Consider the following 24,325-nt stretch of genomic DNA (forward strand, 5'->3'; position numbering starts at 1 on the left):
ATAGCCTAGTGGCTATATAGCCTAGTGGCTGTATAGCCTAGTGGTTACGACGCTCGCCTTGGGACAGTGGGCACACGGGCTCGAATCCCGCCTCGGCAAGAAAGTTTATTTTCTTTGGTCATTGCTGATGATGATAGGCTCTTGATACGAACCACAAATTACGGCTGGCTTAAACAGCTTAGCTGTTAAAAATGAATTCGAAGTTAGCTTTCGGGTTGTATGTCGTGTATTTTCGTCTGTTTCGCGCTACATATAGCAACATAGCCACGGAACCAGCGCGGCTGTTGAGAACCTGTCAATGAATATTGTACATATTGGCGAATGCATATTGGCTAATTCGCGATCTATGCACCACCTATCAAGTAGTTTGCAGCGCTGCCAAAGGTACCACGCGTACACAGGTGCAATATCGTGGAACAGAAATATAGTTCCGGGCTTAACTGCCTGATTGATGGGAGCATTGGAGAGTTTTGTTTTTGCTTGGTACATGATATGCTATAGCGATAAACATGTTAGCACCTTTGCGCATGCACGTCGTATACCGCGAATTCAGCCGCTCTGAGCAGATGACTTACCAGCCACGAACGAATACACATCGAGGGGAATTCGACCTTCCTAATGGCTAAGGAGTCAAGCAGCTTCCATAGTGCTACAAACTATTTGTGAAATGGAGTATTGTTCCGTGTGCGTGTGTGTGTGTGTGTGTCGTTTCATTGGGTTCGTTCGATGTGGCTTCACAGTTGTTCTACAAGTGAAACTGAACCTGGAATCCTGCGTTCGGCGCGAGAGACATAATCACTGTTCAAGTGATTTCTCCAGCAACACCGCAAGAAAAAGATGGTTGCCTTCCTGAAGCAGCATAAACATACGCTGGAAATCTTTTTCGTTTGTGTCTGCTTGTTTTAAACCGAACTTTTAAATGTAAAGGCGAAACAAACGCCTCTGTTAGTCGCCTGTCCACAGAAAACTATCATCATCAGCATTGGCTCGATCGTCGTCGTCTTCTTCCGCAGCTTTCTCGTTGGCGCCCTTCGGGTTGCGCTCGTGCTCGGCACGCGCTCGTGTTTGTCGTCGTCGTCTTCTTACACAGCTAGTGGCAACGCAGCCAGCTGTGGAAGAAGACAACGACGACGAACGCGGGAGCAGTGTAGACAACAACACCAATAACAACTTCTCTTCTGTCGTCGTAATTGGGAAGGCCGCGTTTACGGGGGTATGAACCATTGCCTTAGGGAGGTATGAGCCATTCATTGTGTTACGTAATGGACAGATTTAATTTTGTAGCAATTTAATTGCGAAGCAATTTATTGGCGGGCGAATGCTGCTAACCACGCCGCCGAGCAAACTCGAGACATCAAACGCAAGCTACAGTGGCGGACTACGGGCAAACCGTCAGTGACGTCGTTCTCTCCGTAGCAGCCGAACGTGTGTGTAACCTCATGAAGAAACACAAAGACGTAACCGATGATTGAGAAATACCTTAATGAACCGTTGGGATTAGCCCAGTGATAAACACCGGGGCCGCACGTTTCAGCTTCGCTAGTCAACCATCTCTACGGAGTGCTTCGGCGGTGATATTTTTGTTCGTTTTCTCGTCTTACGGGAAACATGGGCTAATCCGAGCCCAAGTTGGGCACAGACGTCACACTGCCCCGTCATCTCTTGCGTTCAGGCATACCATCAAGCAAGAATAAACAACAAACAAACAAAGGCATCATGTCTGCCTGTTTTGTAATGAGAGTTGCTGGCACTCCGACTTTCAAGGTCAGTTTTATTTTGTCCTGCATCTGGAGCATTTCACGAAAAGCATTATAATTCTTTCAAATATCATTGAAGCGGGACGGTCAGGAACTACTATGGCAAAATACCATCATGTATGGTATTATGATGTCATTTCTACATATCGAAAAGATATAAGAGGGTTTCATGCGGTACGTGTATGTCTGGCGTCAACGTTTTAGCACAATACCATGAGAAAAACGCCAGTATTTCGTACATATCGGCGAATGCAGAAAGGTAAATACGCATTACGGTTTCTTGTGTTATCGCTACGTAGGCCGAAGGTTGATAACAGTGGTCTGACAAGTGGAATCGAACCTGGAGCACTGCGTTCTGAGAGTCAGGCATCGAAATCGCTGTTAAAATAATTTCTGCGGGAACAACGCATGATAGACCAGGTTCCACAAGTATACAGAGTCCTGGTGACATCGGGTAATGCTGGGCTCAATGAGGATGTCTTATCGGATTATGTGACTGTGTGCGAGTGTCATCGGACGTAAATGTTCTCACAGCGACATAAACTTCCTGCTTCTTCGTGGCCAAGAAGTGTCCCGCAACAGAATAATGTGCCGGCGTATTGTGGTTTGTAGGAAGTCAGTGGCTGCACTGCTCAGCTGTTGAGTACGAGGTCATGGATTCCATTTCCGGGTGTGATGGACCCATTCCAATGGAGCTGTGCGCACGTATTGTCAAAATTAATTTGGAGGCGATCACTACAGCGCTTCTCATGGCCCTCGTGCTGCTTTCGCACGCTAAACCAAATCAATCCATGAGTTCATTCTGGATAGATGGATATCAGGTAACCAGCGCTTACAGGAAGCCGTGTTAAATTATTTCTCTCTCAATAACTCTCAGCGGGAGAGACTCGTTTGTGTGGACGAAGAACGTCACCTGTCCTGTCGAGGCATACGTACGACGGAGCAGCAATTCGCATTGTTGCTGATAACTACCGTATCAACCGGAATATAAGTCGGCAAGGAGTATATAGGTCGACCGCTGACCTTGGCTTGTCCTACGGAAGACTCACAATATACGCTATATCAAAAGACCGCTATATAAGACGAGGGGCAACTTTGGCTGTCATATTTTTTAAAGAAATCTCGATGGATATTCCGGTTTATACTACTCTGCAAACACCACGTTCAAGCTCACGGAGAACGGCCCGCTCTGAACAGGAGTAAAATACCCTCACAACAATGAACGAGTCATATTCAAAACTTCGTTCCCTGCCACGTTCACAACAATGTTGGCAGCGACGCAGTCAATTTCTATAACGTGAGCTCCTGGACCACGCGGCCGTCATCGGTGGCACATTTGTGCTGATTATTTATGAGCACCCAAGGCAAATGTATAAAATTTCCTCAAATCCGACAAGAAAGCACGTATACTCATTGAACCTCGCGGCAGCAGAAGTGCTAAATGCAGCGCTTTTCTTTTCGCTAAACGTCATTGCGACGCTGAAACATCTCTAAAAGAACACGTGATGCAATTCTGCTCCCATGCTCTCAGGCCATGATTTCAGGCTATAAGCGTTTTACGACAGTGCTTCAAAGTATATTGCAAGCAGTGCGTGTTCTTACTTTTTGGTGTTGCTCTTTCTTTTTAGTTTTTTGTGTGTATTGCCATTTGCATTTAGGCTACATGTTCCTAAACCTTCGTTCCTCATTTAAATATTTTTATTTATTTACATCTGTCAGCAAGAATTGTAGCTGACCGTGCATCATTTCTGAGCGATCCGTGCCCTTCCAATACTAATCACCTGGAGTCACAGAAAACGAAAAGATAGATCTCTTTGCGCGTTTGTAGCTGGAACTTCACACCTTCATAAGCTACGGCCGCTTTTGTTAAGCATTAGAAGTAGAGTGTTTAGCAGCCTACTCTAGGGCCGCTATCTTGTACGTGTTCGAAAAGCCGATGTCCGGTTTCGTCTCACGCGATTTCCCAGATATCGTGGCCTAGGCCAATCTAGGCCAATCGCGTGAGGCGAAACCGAACATCACCTTTTGGAGTGCGTACAAGATAACGGCCCGGGTGTGTAAACCAGGGCGCCGAGGCTTTCTCGAGCAAACGAGGCCACGGCCGGCATCGAGCAGTGAAGGCGAAAGGGCTACAATTAAACGCAAGAAAGGGCAGGCTCTAGTGGCCCCGGACAGTTCCGACGATAGGCAGCAACAAGCCCCCGTGAGCAGGCCATATCGTGCGCCTGCTCCAAGTACATCGCACATGCGCTGCACTCCAACCGTGACACGACTGACCGAATTGGTAATATTCGTTCCGTGGACGGACATGACGTGGCCCAGCGCAACCAAATCACGCCACACACAAGGACGCTCGTCGCAGCTCAGCCACGATGTCACGCTCGTCAACGATGTTTCGACCAGTGGATCGACCCGGGGCGTGAATCCAGCTTAAAGCGTTAAAACGAAGCGCATAGCGACTAAAGCTCTCATTTCACGACAGCGCAGATTGCAGCTCCTCTTCCGGTGGTAGTTGCAAAGCTGCAAACTCCCGCTTCGCTTCGCGCAGAAGCTCGGCGTCCGTGAGCAGATCGAGCGCCGTCAGAGCCAGGACCTTGGCCACCCTCAGCGTGGGCGGCTGGGAGTCCGCGGAGTTGGCTACGGCGGCGAAACCTCGCGTGTGGTTCCCCGATCCTTTATCGGCGCGGACGCCGAGCATAGGGTGGATGGCGGGCACCCGGTGCGACACGTTGCCACAGTCCGTGGCACCTCCCGTGGTCGGCGCGTTCTTCGCGACGTCGTCCAGGAAGGACACGCCTGTGTTGTAAGGAACAGGGCAGAATGGTGTATAAGAAATGGTATTCTCGCACTAAAATAGATAGATAGATAGATAGATAGATAGATAGATAGATAGATAGATAGATAGATAGATAGATAGATAGATAGATAGATAGATAGATAGATAGATAGATAGATAGATAGATAGATAGATAGATAGATAGATAGATAGATGCTTCTCCATTGTACCAGGCCGGCGACAGATGTCACCATCGTGCCAATGTGATAAAAAATCACGCGCCATTCTACTGCTGTGAAGGTGGATTACCAGCGAAGCAGTTTAGCACACGACATAGAGGTGACACAGAATTTAGATCCAAGATATCAGCAAATTTTATCTCTCTTTAGCGGCGACGGCGGTCATCCCGAAGAAAGACACACGCACACACACTTTTTTTTTAATCGGTGGTCTTGATCAGCGGCATATATATTCGCGTGGAAGACTACCGCCACCTCGGGGAGCCGGAGGAAAGTACACACGCGCGACGGGGCCGCCACGTCGCGAGATCCGAAGGAAACTAGGCACGCCAGCTCTTGGGACGAGTTACGAAGAGACGGCGATGCGAGCGTACACATGGCCGACGCGGGTCGCACGCCGGCAAATCTTGGAGAAACCCTTAATGCCTAGCTGAGAGACTACGGATTTTGAAAAGGGTGTCTTTTGATAACTAATCTACGGAAACGGCATAATATCCAAGTGATGAGGCGTATAAGCTTTTTGCACAGAATGAAGCGAATTTGCATCAAATTCGGGAGCTGAGTTTTTGCACACGCTGATCTGTTGACGGACACGAAAAATGCATAGAACCCTATTGCCATATAGACAGCTTCGCTGTAAAAGAAAATCAATTAAACTCATTTCAAGCACGCCATAAGTTCAATTCTGGGGTTTTATGGGCCAAAACCACGATTTCATTATGAGGCACGCCGTAGTGGGGGACCCCGGATTAATTTTGACTCCCAGGGGATCTTATACTTGACCCCAATGCACGGGACACCGGCGGTTTTACATTTCGCCCACATCGAAATGCGGCCGCTCGCGGCCGGGATTTGATCCCGCGACCTCGTGCTTAACAGCTCAACACTATAGCCGCTAAGCCAGCGCGGCGGGTAGCACGCCATAATTCGAAATGCATGTGGCCTTTTTTCTAGCTCGCCTTGGCAGTTGGCTTCACAATGCTAGGAGACCTTATAGCTAGTGGTGTGCGAAAACTTGAAATTTTGAATATTAATCGAATAGTTCCTGCTGCTCGAATAGTTTTCCATTTGAGAACTACCTATTCGAAGCTGTCGAATATTCGATTCTTTCGAATATAGAAGGAATAAAAACGCTTATCGAAGTCTCGACGGAGACAGAACAATAAATGTGAGGACAGAATGTGAGGAATCATTCATGCTGCAGAATATGCAGAATATAGCTGCGGTTCTTGCGCGGGGGACCGGTTTCTGAACGAACGCACGTGGGCAGATATAGTAAGTTCTGCTCAATAATTTCCATTCACTAAATGAAAATGGCTCACTTTTCGGCAGCCTATATACGAACTTGTTCCGATTTATTTGACCAGTCCCACTACGTTTAGATTCTTTTCAAACAATGCTGTACTGCCGTATCACACTTCTCTTAATGAAATGAGAACGAAAGCGTTGAGAAAAAATACTGCAGCATCTGCTAGAATCAATGCGCGTGATTATCTATATATATGGTCTCAGAATCCGGCCGCTAAAGGTGCCGTGCAGGTGCTCGCCGTACTAAAGCCGCTTATCGTAGCTCTTCACGTACCGTAAAGACTTTTTTTCGACGCCTGTGCTGTTCACGACGGAGAAGCCCGCTGCTGCCCACACAGCAACTTCTCTCTTCTGGCTCTCTCTTTTTCTTTTTTTTAAGTTTTATTTGAATTAGTGACACCAGCCAAGATGTAGAACCCGGTGGCTTCTTGGATGGCATTTCTGAATGACATTTTTGTTTAGCTTTCTTTACAGTCAGTAGAATGCTAATCGAACTTCCCTTCACCGTTGTGCACCCCTCTTCTAAGTCACCATCATCACCTGCATGTCGCCGTTCCCCCTGCCCCTGTGCAGAGTTTCGAGGTTTTAAGCAGCCGCACTGCTGCGCTATGCGTTGGCAGCAAGATTATTTGCGCCACAGATACGTAGTTTGCTCTCTAGAGGAACGAGAGGGCGTTTACGAAAGCATGCGAAAGAGCACGAATGCGTAACCATTGCCGCTTCTACCCTGCTATTGTGTGACAGGCCCGTAGCCAGGAATTTTTTTCGGGGGGGGGGGGGGGGGGGGGGGCGCTTGCTGAAGGCCTTGACTATTTGAGGAAAGCACCTATTTTTCAGTAATTATTTTCGGTAAAAATCGCAGTATGAAAATTATGTGACTTTTTAATTACTATTTTAAATACTATTTTTGTTTTATATTTTTAGTCGTGAAATTAATCTTCCTAATATTATAATATTTGTATACGGACAATTCGTCTGAATCGATTTCATTAATAAAAATAAAACGGCGTTACCCGGGGGGACCCAATTTCGTGGGGGCCTAGGGACACCACTTGCTACGGGCCTGCTGTGTGATCATCCGTCGGAAATGGTCCCCCGCTACTAGGAAGGGATTAGGGCTGCCGAGCTTTAGGTAGTTCAACTTCTCGGCGTTAGCGCGTGACTCGGGTGGCGAAGAAAATAAGTGTTTGTCAGGAACAACATAGATACTTCCACCAGGAGTAAAACCGTAATTCGAAGTGTACAGGGAGAAAGATCGAAAATCATCACCCGATTTGGTTGCGCAAAGTGGCATTAAATAGGATCGTAATGCTCGGGCCATGCGCAACAGCGCACCACGAAATTTGTTTTCAAGTTGCAAGTCCGCGAAAACCGCAGTCAGCCACTCAACAGCACAATGGTAGATGGGCCGACAACAGCGAAATGTATACTGCCAACGGCGCGTCAACAATCGTAACGCCGACGACAGCGGAACTGCTCAAACGTTTATGATTAGGCTGGTTGGTTATTTATCTTTTAGTAAGCGAACAGAGTAAAGGCAGACAACCTTAGGAATAAACGGGACAAGGACAACGCTCGTCTTACTAAGGTGCTCGAACTTCTCACACTACAAGCTGGCCTCCGCTGTAGTGGCACGACCAGCTATGGTCGCCGTCTACATACTAACGAATACGATAGAACACTGTTTCAATTCACACACGACACAGGTGCTCCTGCACACATCATCATCAGCCTATATTTGTGTCCACTGCAGGACGAAGGCCTCTCCCTGCGATCTCCAATTACCCCTGTCTTACTAATCGATAAATCACCAACCAGCCTAATCATAAACGTTTGAGCAGTTCCGCTGTCGACATAATACACACCAAACATTATGCCTTAAGGCAAATCGTCATCACAGTAAACAATACATACCGCAGAGCCGGGATGATAGCTATCGTGACAGACACCCAGTAAAGCTTTTCAAGCGAACCTTATCATAAGAAGCCAACAAACAATGACACCAAGGACAACACAGGGGAAATTACTTGTACTTACTAATTGAATTAAAGAAATTATAAATTAATGGAGATGAAAATGGATGAAAAAACAACTGGCCGCAGGTGGGGAACGACCCCACGTCTTCGCATTACGCGTGCGATGCTCTTACCATTGAGATACCCTTACATTGAGCTACCAGCCCCAGAAAGTGGATGGGAAAACGGCGCCGCAGTGGCTCAATGGTAAGAGCATCGCACGCGTAATGCGAAGACGTGCGGTCGTTCCCCATCTTGTTGTCTTTTCATCCATTTTCCTGTCCATTAATTTATCATTTCTTTAATTCAATTAGTAAGTACAAGTAATTTCCCCTGTATTGTCCTTGGTGTCATTGTTTGTTGGCTTCTTATGATATGAATAATAAAATCGGGCCCCTCGGTTCCCTTTCTTCTCGTTCAAGCGAACCTTGACAGACATATGCATATCAGTGTGAAAATTTGTTGCCTTCAGTACACCAGCTGCAGATCAACTTTCGCTTCTTGCGGATTGATTGTTGATTGATTGATTTATTTATTGATTTATTGATTGATTGATTGATTGATTGATTGATTGATTGATTGATTGATTGATTGATTGATTGATTGATTGATTGCGGATGGGAACTGCTGACATTCCGTACACTGCGTTGCCGGCTTGTATCACCACCGCACCTACCATACCGCACCTATTCGCCACAACGCTAAAAATTCCCGAATGAACACAAGATGATGATTGGTGAAGAGAACCACTTCAGCTACTTTCACTTTGCTACCAAACGTGGTATAGGTGCTTGCGGTTTGGCGCAAAACGCGGGGCAGTCACTTGCAACTAAGCACAATTGGCAACACAGCACCACGAAAGATCATACCGAAAGCGTGGGCGTGCTTCCGGTACGTTTCTGCGATAGTGGCATTGTGCAAGACGTTCATGTACGGCAACCTCCTCTCCATGTCCAGGGAGCAGCCCGTGGCGTCAGCCGCCGCTCTGAAGCAGGCTTCCACCTTCCGCAGGAGCTGGGCCAGTTCCTCGGTACTCGGAGCCCGGACGCTGAAGCGCATCTCCGTCTCCTCGGGGATCACGTTCGGGGACTTGCCGCCTTCAGTGATGACGCCTGCGTGGCCGATATCGTATCTGTACAGCTTCTATGGTTTTCTTTGGACAGCTGCATGCACGAAGACAAACCTCCACAATTATGCATAGCATAAAGCGGTATTTATAGACACTGTATATATAGAGTGCTTATGAATTAACTTCGATCGTTTATATGAACAGTAAAAAATTGTTAATGACGCAGTATAATGACGCAGCGCCCATCTGGTGGCGTCATTTCAGAACCGTCCCCGCTTCTCCCATTGGTTTTCGCCGCAGACGGCACAGACGGGTTCGGACGTGGGTACTAAGTGAAGGAAACGCTAAAGGAGGGTGGTAGAAGTCACAGTCACGAGCATGACTCAGCAAAAAATGACAATGACTCAGCAAAAAAAGATTAGCACTCAAAAAACCTCTGCAAATGAGTTCTGACGTGTGTACTAAGTGAAGAAAGCACTAAAGGATGATTCTAGAAGTCATAGTCATGAACATGACTCAGCAAAAATGACAGTGACTCAGCGAAAAAAAGATCAACACTCAAAAACCAATGTAATGGATTCTGACGAGTGTACGAAGTGAAGGAAACTCTAAAGAATGATGGTAGACGTCACAGTCATGAGCCTGACTCAGCAAAAATGACAGACTCAGCAAAAAAGATTAGCACTCAAAAACCCCTGAAATGAGTTCTGACGCGGGTAATAAGTGAAGGAAACACAAAGGATGATGGTAGAAGTCATATTCAAGACCATAACTCAGCAAAAATGACAATGGCTAAGTGAAAAAAGATTACCACTCAAAAACCAATGGAATGGGTTCGGATGGGGTACCAAGTGAAGGAAAAGGCTGATGAAGGTTGATGATCGATGTCATAGTCACGATCATGACTAAGGCTTTCGCCTTAAGGTTTCGCCTTAAGCTCTCTTAGGCATAGCTAAAGTGACTCCTGAAGACTCATTACATGAATGTCATGACATGCGTGTCATGTAGGTCATGAAAAAGCCGTCTACGTCTTGGTGCTCTAATGGTCGTTTCGTTAACTTTGTAGGCTCCCCGCACACTGCTTCGCATAACTATCGATTCTCACAGGGCGTGGGATCTGCCGGTTTTTTGTTCTCTTTTCTCTTTCTTCGACTTCCCCGCTGCCGCTGCTGCCGCTTCCCTTTTCTTTATTATTTTCTACATTTCAATCTCATCCACAGCCAATTTACCCGATGCTTTCCTTGGCGTCATTGTCTGTTGGCTTTGTATGATTATGATCAACATCGAGCCACTCGGTTTCCCTGCTTCTCTCGCGTTCATATATATATATATATATATATATATATATATATATATATATATATATATGATTTCTTATGATATGACTAACAAAAATCGGGCCGCTCGGTTTCCTTTCTTCTCGTGTATACATATGTACACTTTCGTGTAAGTATGCAAACTGCACTGACGGGAGCCGCAAGGAAGTCAGCTCGAACAATCACTTATACGTGTCTCCTTTTAACCTAACTGGGAATCCGGAAATACAAACGTCAAGTGGGATTTAGGAATCCCCCCAGTAGACGTTCATTTTTACGGTCGAAGTGCATGAGCGTGGCCCTAAATCTATCCGCATACCATGAATCCTGGCGGTCGGCTTCAGCTGCAGTCGAAGCAGGCTGACGTTGACGTACGAAGCGACGGCAGCATCCAGGGCGCTCAGTCCCTCCCACGGCGACGCCCCTGCGTGGGCTGGTTTGCCTTTGAAGCGGAGTGACAGCTGCAGCAGGGTAAGTAAAAGTTCGCCAGGTGTTACACTCTCGTAACAAAAGAAGGCGAAAGCCTGCTGCACATTTGGTAATGCATGAAGTTACATGCAATCGGGGCTAGACTTCTTGCAAGACATAACTATAGCCTCAATGGGAAGTACACCTTTTGGCACTAATGCGACGTCCTGAAAGCCACGTGTGAACGTTTAACGCAGTACCTAAAGAGCAGCATGTTAGTGCACGTAGTAGGCCACACCTTTAGTCAGCGAGATGGCTGCGAGGTGACGCGTGCAATCGCGCACGCACTATAGCGCACCTTTAGTAAGCCAGAACCGTAGAGCAGCTGTGTCTTCGAGCCCGCCATAAAACAGCGGAGCCGATTGCTGACCGCACAATATGTATGCATGCAAGTTTGAAAGTGTGTTTATATGTTTATTTGTGCATTGTTTTATTTTGAAAAAAATTACGTAATTTGTGTTTGCTACGTGAAAGTTCTGCAATAATGAAGGAAAAAACCAGCTGTGGCTTCAGGGAAGCGTGCTCCTCTCGCCGCCCGATGCCCCGGGTTCGATTCCCACCCAGACCGATATGTACCTAATTTTCTACTCAAAGCCGCTTAATTAACTTTGTTTACAGTAACCTCCCTGGGAAATGTGACGTCAATCCGAGCACTTTTTGAGGCGTCGGCCATTTTCTGTCACCGCGCAATTTCGCCACGTTACCGCCAAGGGCACCGCCAACATAGACACCTAAGGCTTTCGCCTTAAAAACGAAGTCTAAAGCAGTCTCTACCTGGAGAGACTGCTTTAGCTAGGGCCTCTCTCTGACCTTTAGGCAGTTTAGGCAGTTGCATATGCCTAATAAATTTTACAAAATCTAAAAGCATTTAAAAAATATTCACACGAAAGGTAATGAAGTCTACTGCCTAGCGAACCAGGCAGTAGACTTCATTAAGTCAACCTCGGTTAATTCGACTTCTCATTGCATGATGTATGATGTATTCATTCATACTCCACACTACGTATCTCGTCGCATTGATCATTCTTACAAGGTTCACGTCCCTTCTTGCAGCACAGATACATTTTCCCAGTCATTCGTACCTCGGACGTAATTATAGAGTGGAACCACCCTCCCGCAAACATTGTATCCATCAGCGATAATTTCTTGTTTCGTGATGTCTTAACCAACATTACTGCTAGAATACGGTTTCATGTACTTGTATATCTTGTCTTTTTTTTGTAATACCTTTTTTTTCATGCTCATTGTATTCTTACTGCATTATTTGTCAAATTGTATTTTTATGTTGTACTTGTTTCTCTTGTAATACTTACTGTTTGAATTTACCTGTAACCCAACTCCCTCTGTAAAGCCTTCACATGCCTTGAGGGTATAATAAATTAAATGAAATTCGAACGCAATGAAATGTCCTGGCGAGAGAAACCGTACATCGTTATGGAAAGAAAACTCGTTTAGTTCGAATTCAAAAGCATGTTGCTTAGGTTTATTCCACCCACACTGGCACTCCCTCACGCGCGCAGAGGTTACTAAAAGCTTCAGAAGAAATTCAGCAGCCGGCTCTATTGGTTCCCTAGGCGCAAGGTCCCTAGATGGGTTTCGTTTATTTGTTGACTTTACCTAGACGACGATAGTGACGACAGCAACCTGTTCTGCAGTGATGATGAGCCCTGGGAGATGCCTTTTTTTAACGATTTTGTACGCGCCGATGACAGTATTGAGGTTTGTGGGCCACTTACCGGCTATGACTTGAATAGTTATTGTAATACTGAAGTAGTATGTCGATGACTACCGACCAGTTCAAGCAGTAAAAAAAAAGTCTTAACTTTGTACTCGGCCGCGCAACGCTTGAAACAGCGAAGATGGGCGATCGGGAGTACGAACTACCTTTGGGCGTGCTATGGCTGCTCCTTACTTATCGAGCGCCCCCGCGTACACGATTTCATAGCTATTGCCTCGAGGTCAGCGCAGCGCATGTAGCTTTGGCGGTTGCTATGGGTACGGCGCAAATATTTGGGCTAGGCAAAGCACTACCAAAGTCATCCCCAGCATTTTCCGGAAGTGCGCGCGAACTTTTCATCTTGTTGCTCATGATGATGACAATTTCTTTTCGCGCGTCTCGGACTTATGGCGGCCGTCATTGCGCGTTGCATAGCGCAACTTGCAACACGGACACCACGTTGCAATGCCGACACCGCGTTCGCGTTGCAATGCCGACAACTCGTTCCAGCAGACCCGCTCCGTGAATGTCTCTCTCTCTCTCTCTCTCTCTCGCTCTCATTTTCTTTATCTCTCTCCCGAGCATAGCGCGCAAAACCTCTTCACCTCGCAGAGCATTGGCACGAGCGCGTGCGAACGCGCCAGCTGTGGACGAAGACGACGACGCTCGAACGCAATCACATGGTTCGCATAAATGCATGTTCTGCAAGCGTGCTGTATAGCCTAGTGGTTACGACGCTCGCCTTGGGACCGTGGGCACACGAGCTCGAATCGCACCTCGGCAAAAAAAAAAAAACGTTTATTTTCTGATAGTTTCTTGATACGAACCACAAATTACGGCTGGTTAAACAGCTTCGCTGTTAAAAAAAAAAACACAGATTTGAATCTGTTCATTCGGCCGACCTTTGTTTATTCGTCACTTCAGATAATACGACCAAACCCCATGGTCCTACAAGGATCAAATTAACGGTAAACAACTGTATCATGATTTCGTGAACCAATTTTGCGACTCTCACATCATCGTTCAGCATTCGCAGCGATGTGTATTGCGACATTACGTAACAGAAAGTGCTTTCCTTGGTTTAAAAAAAAAGTTGTCGCAGTTTCACCTGAAAGGTGAAGCATCAATTGCGATAACAAATTTGAAGAGAGCTATACGGAGTAATGATAGCAGCTTTATCAGCTGTATAAACTTGGACATGCAGCAGCACCGGCAACACGCAGAACTGTTGTCGACGCCGTCGGCGTTTTGCCCGCGTTCGCTCAAAATGCGTGCGGCGTTGGTGACTGTTGCCGGAGCCTCTGATATAAATAGGCACTTGGTGCCGCAGCTAAACGTCGCCTCCCTTCCCTCCCCCTCCCCCCCACGGCCTTTCGTGCGTCGGAAGAAGGCACGTTTGCTCTACATATATGGTGATTGTAGAGGAGGAAAGAGACGCCTACTTCTGCAGCCCTTATAAGGGAGCACAGAGCAGAACGCGCGTTTGTTCTGATGATAAGTGGTTCTTGAGGGAAAGGGAAAGCTCCGCCGTGCGTTGATAAGTGGTTCTTGAGGGAAAGGGAAAGGTTGGCGCTATCTTCTGCAGCCCTTGAGGGAGCAAAAGGGTTCCATTCACTAGCCGTGATCTCTGTAGCTCTCTTAATCGATGCGGACTCCGGCCTGAGCTATTCCGCGGAATTAGGAGACGCGCAATCTGCGCGCGGTGTGCACAGCTACCTGCGGCCATGAACACAGACTTTGGCATTCATAGCTCATACAGCTCGCAAGAACACAGGAAACGTGTGGGGCGCCCCTCGGTTGCCGGTGTTATCGCCCGCGGCGCGAGACTGGGTCGCGCTTGTCAGAATAGCCTGACGTCGACACAATGGATTATGCACATCGGCCGTTGTATGCTCCTGTAGCAGTCTCTGCATCATAATCGGGGCCCATGGCCGAATACGCGAACGAACCTTGTCTCTACAAACGAAACATCCTCCTCCGTTCCACTGTCGCGCTCGGCGCGGCCAGCGCGATCGAGGCGCGATATGGACAGTGGCGCCGCCTACGTCGGGCCTTTCGTGGCCGAAGACAGCTAACGCGCTACCAGAGGAAATTCGTGGAAAACCTCGATCGCGCCCTGCGGAGGAGATTTTGAGGCGCCATTTTGCTTCGGCAGTCAGTAACTGGCCTTAATAATGTCGTTTTTATATAACAAGTGTGCAGCAAGCGTTTGCGCTCGCCGGATGGTAAACAAAAAAAGCATTTTGTCCTCGCCTTATCGATTGCGGCAACTTAAGGCGCAGCAGCATGCCATCACAACGACGCTCTTGTCCCTAACACGTTTGATCCGTTTGTACGTACAGCACTTTCGTCGCACAGGCCCGCGAATGGCGGTCGGAGCGCGCTGGAAACGAAAAAGCGCAACGCGTGCTTCCACGTGACACGGATTGGCCAATGGGGGAGCGGAGGAGGCTGGGCCGACAGGAGGCGGCGAGGAGGAGACGCCGGGGTGAGCGCGATGGCGGCAAGATCTAAGAATGGCGCTACTTTTTATATATAGGGGTTTTATGTGCAGATCACAGAGGCCCACGCCATCTGTCAAGCTCCGAAGTGTGCGTGGCTGGTTAGCGCAGTGATGCTGCCGACCGTATTTTATCGCGCGAGGCACGAGTTCAGCCTCCAGAGGCTCTAGCGGGCAAAGTTTTCTTTTCTTTGACCATGTGACGAGGGCGAAGGAGCGATGACGTAACCTCCTCAGGATGACGACGATGGCAGCATTACAGGACAGACGGACACAGCAACCTTATCTTCGAGCTTTGAGCAGACTCACTCCGTTGGAACTACAGTTGGTTCACATTGAACTATCTTTGTAACATGTTGCACAAAATGCAATAAGAAGAGAATAAAGGTAGGAGCATGTTAGCTTTGAACTGCTATTGAAAAAAAATATGCGGGACAGTTGATGGAATTAGGCTACTGAACGCCTTTGTCGCGAAGGTGAGTACACTAAAGTCAAAAGGAAGAGAGCTAGGACAGACTTGAGAGATATTAAACTAGCGCAATAAAGGCGTGGGACTGAGTCAAAATGCACAGGACACGACGCAATAACAATGTGTCTTGTGCATCTGATTCAGTGCTACGCCTTTTTTGCACTAGTTTAATATGTCTCAAGTCTGGAATGCGCATAAACTAGTCCAACTTTCATCTTTAATTAAACAAGCTGGTAGATGTTACTTTTGAATAACGATTTGGCCAATTTTACAAGGAAGTGAAGCTTTTTTGAGCGCGATAACGATGTAAATGTTCAGGGCCGTTGGCGACATCACTCCGGAATTGCGGAGACTGACGAAGCACTGTGGCCTCACAGACTTGCCGCCTGTAGGTTTTTTTTGCTACATGGCAACGTCACATCAAGGCTCTAGATATGGCGAATTCCGAAGTACAGACTTTTCAGCTACGTGGTCTGGTACTGATACTCGGACCGTAGCGCTTAAGTTGTGTGTATGTAGATAGACAGGGGCGACGCGCTAGCTTTCAACGTAATGTATTTACTTCTAAAAGGGACATAATCATGCATGAGCTCAACGAGTTAGCTAATCGATAATGTTTTTCCCAGTTCACTAGACAAGAAGCACAGAATGGACACACACAGTGGTGTTTGTGTACATTCTGTCGTCCTTGTCTAACAGTGCACTGGGGAAAACATCGATTATGCAGCGCCAACCCAACGCTCAACCTTGCTGAAGCTAGGTGGCTTTATTGCAAAAACGATGCCAAATGCATCCGCGCTTCGTCTATAGCACTCAGTAGAAGAAAAATAACTTATATAGACTACGCAACGCTGGAAATGCGAATAATTGTATTGTCTTCTTTTCATGGGTTGCTTGTTATTTGTGTTTGCTGAGCTCTGTATAAATATGTCATTTTTCGAAACAAGCATTCCGTTGAAAGCGTGCCATCCTTGACTGTCTATCTATGCCCGCATCACTTTAGCGCTATGGCTCGATTATAGGAATAGCAAAAAACTGTCGCCTCTTGTACACTTCCTCCCCAAAAGCGAACCCCGATTACGCTATTCGAAATCCGTAAACATGGCTTCGCTGGCTCCACGATTTCGGCGTGATATTCCCGACACGTTGATTACCGTATAGACTCGTGTAAGGGCCGCACTTTACTTTTTTTTTTCAGAATTGCAACGAGGTGCGGCCCTTACACGGGACGAAACCTTTTGGTCAAAATGGTGCCGGCGCAGCCGGCGACTTGTGCTCACCCCAGATCTCACCATCTAGAAGCAGCACGTGGAAGTACGCAGCGCGCGAAATTCGCCGATGCGCGCGCGCGGCATGGGGGCACCGAAGTTGGGGGTGCGGCCCTTACACGGGTGCGGCCCTTACACGAGTCTATACTGTAATTGATAGTGATAGGCTACAGCGCTAATACAGTGGAGGTTTGAGAATGTGGCAGCGCAATGGTCGGCACGCACGCGCGGAATGCGGACGCATGCGCATAATGCACCCACCTGCTGCGTCGCAGCGAACCCGAGTGTCAAGATGTCATCTGGAGCTGGGTGCGCCATGAGCGCCGCGTCGACACCCTGCAGGGCACCCTTTCGTATCAGCAGCTCCTTACCGCAGTGGCTTTCCTCCGCTGGCGTGCCCAATACAACCACCTGTTGAGCGGTACACGTGTAGTGAGTGACAATAATAACCAACGACTGAAAATCGTGTTTTTTTTTCTCAGAAGTGAAAGCAGTCATCCGTGTTGTTCTTATGCTAAAGAGACATTAAACAAATATATCGATTTAGGCTGTATTAGTAAACTATAATGAAAAAAAGCGAGCGCCGACGACCACGAACTAAGAAGCGTTTAAGGAAAAACTAGACATCCCGGCTCCCACACGGGAAGCTTGTTCACAAGATTGTGAAAAAGGCTCCCGTGTGGAAGCCGTAACGTCTTTTATTTTTCACTAGATGGTTTTTATAGTTCCGGTCGGTGTTCCTTTTTTTCGTTATGCCTCGTCCCAAACGAACGTATTTCGCCATACCATAGATTTCATTAGTAAACTACGTCTTAAGAATACATAAAGCTCACTCTTATCGTAATCGGATGCCTCGTAGGCAATAGAACTTTCAAAAGCGGTAAACGCGCATCTTCAAGGTTACCCCACCAGATTCCCGTGCGATTTGGACAGCGCCTCTTGCTCGCTAGTTTATTGCTTGTCCACATACTAAATTGTCCAACGACTCAACGTACGAAGTTAAGGAACTTTTTCTGCGTTAGCACGTCTGAAATAGGAGAAGATGGAAATCTGTGACGTCACACTGAAGGCACTCCGCTTTGGACGCCCACTTCGAAATTGGGACATTTGCACATAATTTTTTTGTGATTAAAACTTTTCGATCTAATGAGTGCCCCCCCCCCCCCAAAAAAAAAAATAGAGATTTTAAACAATAATTCTCCAGTCTAAAAAATTCACTATTCCTGTTCCGTGTCCTTTTCAAAGGGCATTAGAGAGTAACGTTTCCTTTAGCCTGATGAAGCATTTCTAAGACGCGAGCCGGATTTATTGATAGTCAAAATGATGGTTAATAACTCACAAAATAAGGGACACAATTTCGTTTCTTAAATATAGCGCCAAAATTGCAGCGTTCCTACATAACATCACGGATTCGGAAGTTTGCGCCGCGTTTTGTTCAGGAAGTGCTTTCAAAAATCACTACAGGTTCAATCACTACTTGTTGTCTTTGGCAAAGACAAGAAGTGGTTCCATAATTTGTAAACCAATGCTTTGCAACGACGTCAAGCGCTGCTATGCTTTGTAAACCGCTACTTTTCCGCAACAGGCTGAACATACTTCGGCAGGACAACCGGTTTCATACTTTGCCTCTATTCTCTGCCACGATTGGTTTCACACTTTTCAGACCAGTAATTTGCCATCACAACAAGCGTTACTACGCTTGGAAACCAAGGACCAGGACTTGTATAGTTTGTCAGCTCTACTGGGAACGTTTGAAAGTTTATCTAACCGAAATAAGGCATATACACTTACAAAGTAAACACTTTTGGGACCCAACAAATTTGTTAGAAGGTCCCTACCGATTGTTATTAAGGAAAAAAAACACTTATACGGCAGCTTCTATTTTACACTGCGAAATCACCTAAAACAAAAATAACTGAAATAAGTAAAAGAAGAAAAGACAGTAGTAGAGAAAATTTCACACGCAACCTATAAATTTTTCTATTTTATTTTCTGCATCAAGGAAGACATCTGCGCCGTAAAAGAAAACGTGAGGATGTGTCCAAGCATGCGCATCGCTACGCATTGTCAATAAGTGAGTGCTTTGGTTTTTCAAGATATGTATGCAATGATCTTAAAGTGGTTAGGTTACAATCAAGCCTATTCCAAACTGAGGTGCCTGTAAACTGCAGTGTAGAGCGACTGTAATTAGTATTTGCCTTAGGCAATAAAAACGACAGCGATGCGTTACCAACAGTGCAAAGTGAGGGGCGAAGCGAGACTGTTGTCGAGGCTAGTTTTTCATGAACTATATATTTCATGCGTGACGGAGGCGATGTTGTCTGCTGTGAAATCTTAAATGTTGAGGACGTTCCGGGTTTAAAATAAGCCTTCACTCCTAATATGCGTATTGTGGGGTGCTATTATGCGAAGAGCTCTTTCTTTAAGTGTAAACGTCGGTGACCCATGAGTTTTGTATGTGCAACCCCAGATCGCTATGCAGTAGTTAATGTGGGAGTGAACAAATGCGTAGTAAAGGTTGATAAGTATCTCGGGAGGGAATTAGTTTCGACATTTCGACAGCACATGCAAGCCATATGAAGCCTTATGAACCACGGAGCGTGCATGAAGGCGTAATGTTAAATGGTTATTAATAATAACACCAGGACATTTTCTCTCACTAGATTGTTTTACAGGATGGTTATTCTAAATTACATCAGAATGAATAGGCGTTTTCTTTCTTTTTTCCGGAGTGAAATAAGATAAAAACTGTCTTCGTTGGATTAAGGTGAAGGGCATTCAATGTGCACCAACGGTGAGTTAAACTTATTAGGTTTCATTCCTCACGGTCAGCTATTATAAGGTTAGCATCGTCTGCATAGAGTGCAGGGGTAGCACACAAAGCTGCAAAGGCAAGCCATTCATATAGAGTAAAAAAAAAAAGGTCCACGTATATGGACCTCGCGAGGTTTCCTAAGCAGGATTCACACAGAAATTGACCCACAGTGCCCGGATTGTGGGGAGGAGTTGAGCAGTCTAGCTCATACGCTCTGGCAGTGTCCTGCGTTACGTCACTCACCAGCGAACAGGACTGGGACGAGGCCATCTCTAGTACCGAACCCAAGCTCCAGTCCATGGCCGTCCAGAGGGCCCGTGAAAGAGCGGAGAGGCTTGACCTCCCGACAGTTTAAATATATTTTAAAGCGCAGCTTTCTCTGCCTCTTCTCCCGACTTTCCGGGCGCTGCTGCTGCTGCTGTGATGGTCTTGCCGCGCGTGCCACTGGGTTTCTTTCAACACCCCCAGATAGCGCTCGCCTCCGCTCATCCTTAGAGTTACTGTATACAGCTCCCGCAGAGAGTTCCCTGCGGGCGCCATATATATAGTAACCCTAGTCATCCCTAGGGAGCCTACATGCAACGCTGTCTACTCATCCCTCGGCCGGGGCCACCGCAGCAGCGTTTCACAGATTGTGCGTATTGGCACGTGCTGTGCTTGCCTTCCTATGCGACAAAAATGCAGGTGCTTGGCTATGCAGGTCGCGTGCTGGGCGGTGATTGTGCAAACATTACAATCGTCCATAGCCTGGAGATAGCGCTTGGAGCTGGCGTCTCAACAGCGTGTCGGCCACGTATGCTGAAGGAGCACGTAAACACGCGCCAACAAATGGCTCCAAAGGGTGGACTCAGCGTCGAGGACACCCAGGCCCGAAAGAAGCGTCGCGCGGTATACAGGAGCGTCCTTGCTATACGCAGTGAAATGTGGTGCAGACCGCAAATGCATGCTGGCTCGAAGACGTGAGGCAAGGCAACGACGCGTGGCGGCCATGAAAGACGACGAGCGTCGTGAGCACTACGACCGGAAGCCACAAGCAGAACAATAATTATTGTCAATTAAAACAAACAGCATCGAAAGCTTCTCTTGCATCGATTCCAACAGTGCGTGGGATCCGCCTATTTTTTTATTCTCATTCTTGACATTTTTCTTGCTCAGATTGTTTCTGTTCTTTTGGAATAACAGATACTTTTGTTTTCGTGTTTCCGTGGCTCTTACGTGCGCGTTCGCAAGCGTTGTGATTGGAATGTGGCACTCCGAGAGACCTCACTTGCAGCTACTCGAGAACACTTGTATTTTGTGACCATTTGTTTCGTGTCAACATTTACGCTCTGTGTACGCAAACTTTAAAAAATAATGCCACTGTGTTTTCAAGGTCAAGCTGTGTGATTATGAAAACGCTGTTACCCCGTGTCCCACCGTAATTGTGCATGGCTGATGTTCATGCAAAGTGAAATGTGTGTTCGTACGGCCTTGGCTCAAAATTCCTTCAGCCGGTGCTCGAAAGCGTTATATGCGGGTAACGTTGCGAACGGCCGAGTCACATGCGGACAACGTTTTAAAGAGCGCGGTTTATATTTGCAGGCAACTGGGAAATTCGTATTACAATTGCTCGAAAAAAAAAAACAGCTTCGCTGGAAATTGGGCTGTGATTTGGTGATGTCGCACAAGACTGCTGTCCTTTCTTTTCTTTTCTTCTTTTATATTCTTTTTTTTTCTATTCGCAAAGATCTGCCGTGAGGCACAAAGAATAAATGAAAGTTAAATGAAGGCTTCCAATTCTGCGTCGCGCAAGAACAATTTGTTTTCTACTCGCTGCTTTCGTTATTACAATCATCTTGAGCACGTTTATCATGTCTGAAAGGAGGTTGAGCCCGCACCACCCATAGACACCAACATTCCAGCTAATGAATAATATACTATGTTGCAACAACAAGCGTTTCCACGCTTTGTAGCTTAATTGTGCATATGCCACGACAAGCACTCCTGCCCTTGGCCAGCACTATTTTGCCAGCCTGTCAATACGCAAGGCTACATAGATTGCCTTATATTATGTGTCATGACTCGTGAAACAAACGTTCTCGTACTTTGCCCCGAATGTCCCTTGTGGTTCTTCATGGCCTCGCTCACAGCCAGCGCAGCGCCCACGGAGGCCTCGGCGATCAGGTTGTGGCCGCAAGCGTGGCCGATATCGGGCAGTGCGTCGTACTCACACAGCAAAGCCACGCAAGGGCCTGCGTAAAGATAAGATAACATAAAACGATAGAAGACACGCATCGCAATCGGTCAACGCATTCCGCGATAACACTGACGACGCATTCGGTTAGCCGGCACCTCTTAAACTGGTTTATAACATGATAATAGCTGTATTTGTTTCTTGAGTACTGTCAATCTCTTATCGAGAGCTTAGCTTGAAGTGGGGCCATAAAAAAAGTAACAATATCGCAATGGCGCATTACACGCAATATCTGTTGAACTACCATGATCTCTTTCTTGAGCTGGTGACCTGATCTTACATGTAATGAGTGCTTGCCATGATTTTATTTTGAGCTGCGAAGCACCTTATGCGCTGTCGGCGTCTCCTGTCTTAAGCGTCGTCGTCGTCGTAGTCAGGGTAAGCAAGCGGTTCGTGCCATTCCTCGTGCTACACTCGGCCGTTGGCGCGGCACGCGCTCGTGCCGTCATTGTCGTCTTTCACAGCTGGCTACGTTGCCGCTCATTATTCCAGCATAGAATTTCACTTCTCCTCTGTCATCGTAATGGGGAGGCCGCGTTTACGGGGGTATGAGCCATTGCTTAAGGCAGTATGAGCCCATTAGCGGTGCATCACTCCATGCTTCGCGCCTCCCCAGGTTTCACGTTAGTGGAGCTGCATTTCGCTCAATGGGTCATTTGACACTTACGCATAAAATTTAATTCACCCCTCAAGCCGAGGCTACGACTTAACTCATGCTAACTGTAATAACTAATACAAACTAAAACAGTAAGAAAGGCGTCCATAATGGCCAATTTTTTTAGTCATCATCATTCATAACTATACTTCCACTTCACAGTTCCCCAGTGCATGTAGAGAATCTGGCTCGAGCGCACTAGCTGGCTGACCTCTCTGTCTCTTCTGCAAATAAATGCTCTATCTATACCAGGTGTTTCTCAGGCTGCATTAAATTTTTAAACATCGCCCGTGGCAGAGAGCACAATTGTAATGCACGCAGGCATTCCTTCTATGAAAAATAAAAATGCGTAACTGAATAATTAACATAATTGCACTAATTAATTTTTAATTAATTACATTACGGCAGATACTGCAATCTACGAATTGCATCCGGTGAGTTCCGAAGGGACACGCCTTGCAAGCTCACTAATATTCGTAAATTGCGATATGTGCTGTAAAATAATGAGTAAAAACTTTATTAGTCAAACTAATAATTGGTCCAGTACGTATTTCATTGCTTGTGGAAATAATGTCCGCCTCATCGAGCAATCTATTAAATGGTTAGAATTGTTTTGTCGACCACAGGTGATGTTTAAAATGTCGCACATCTAAAGAGAAAATGCTGGCTCTCCCGTAATAGAGAGTAGATGTAAGCATAAAACCGCTACCGGCAAAGCAGATTGGTTGGCGACGGTACTAGCCACAATCTTAAAATGGGCATTGTGCACGTTCTAAGCTGCACACCCCCCACACCACACCGCACCACGCCATACTGTGCACAGGTCCATATGGACGCAATAGTTCCCTGTTACAAACAAAACCTCATTGCATTAAGTCTCGTCTCGGCCAAAGAGCCATTCGCGGCGCGCCGGACGCTGCCAGCTTGGTCATGCAGCGTGGCGCCATCTCTCAAGCCCGTGCGAAACCCGCGCCGCGGAACTCACGGACCACTGGCGTTGAAAAGAGCACAGTCAACCCTGTCTCAGCGCCAAATATTATATTCAACTGTATGGTGCCCTGTATCTGCCTTTTGAACGTCACTATTGGAAACTACATAAAACTTAACCGTTCTAGAAGTCACAGCTTAAGTGATATGGTGAACAAACATTAGGAAGAACACGGAAGCAATATTTTTGTAACTTGTTTGGGCAGTAACTAGCGCATGTAATCTGAACAGAGGGTTGGGGGCCAGAGACCACATTTTCTTAACTTTTCACTGGTTGCCCGGATGACCTCGTTTTATACTCGCAACGATGCCCTGATGTTCTCGTTTGAGTGCCCGGATAACGGCTCTGGCTTATGGCTCAAGGTCACTTGCACGTCGCCGACAACGGGAGCTAAAAAAAAGCATTTCATGCTTAAAGAACACTCTATATACGTATACGCATAGAAGTTTAGCTTAACGTAGATTGCAACAAGTTCGCTGGATCTGCCGTTATATTTTTGCCTTCTCACACTTTCGCTCGAATACAGAAAAAGGGTTCTAATTTTAAGAATTGTTTGGGCAAGCTGCTGTTAAAGATCGCAATGCATATTTCCGTCAAATTACGGGCGACCAAAGAAAGACAGTTGTTAATCATACGCGCTCAACCATACTCGATTCTATTCATTTCATATACCATTCACCGCTCACGGCCGGCCGATCACGGAGATAACGCGGACAAGGCGTTACTCTGACC

At 46.7% G+C, this 24,325-nt stretch overlaps 2 protein-coding genes across 2 annotated transcripts in view; both read right to left on the bottom strand.

Annotated features, from left to right (window-relative positions):
- LOC125939697 (xaa-Arg dipeptidase-like) overlaps positions 1-24,325 on the bottom strand; it is a 57,945-nt gene that overhangs the window by 33,274 nt on the left and 346 nt on the right. The gene's annotated exons all lie outside the window — the stretch shown is intronic.
- LOC119458138 (peptidase M20 domain-containing protein 2) lies at positions 1,453-22,278 on the bottom strand. The gene is made up of 5 exons (XM_049670794.1): positions 21,802-22,278; positions 17,164-17,313; positions 10,800-10,941; positions 8,965-9,207; positions 1,453-4,553 (listed from the first exon to the last, which is right to left on the bottom strand). The coding sequence occupies exons 2-5, from the start codon at positions 17,218-17,220 to the stop codon at positions 4,231-4,233; spliced, it is 765 nt and encodes a 254-aa protein (XP_049526751.1). The 5' UTR covers positions 17,221-17,313; positions 21,802-22,278; the 3' UTR covers positions 1,453-4,230.

This window comes from Dermacentor silvarum, chromosome 7, assembly GCF_013339745.2.
Source record: "Dermacentor silvarum isolate Dsil-2018 chromosome 7, BIME_Dsil_1.4, whole genome shotgun sequence".
Classification (NCBI taxonomy): domain Eukaryota; kingdom Metazoa; phylum Arthropoda; class Arachnida; order Ixodida; family Ixodidae; genus Dermacentor; species Dermacentor silvarum.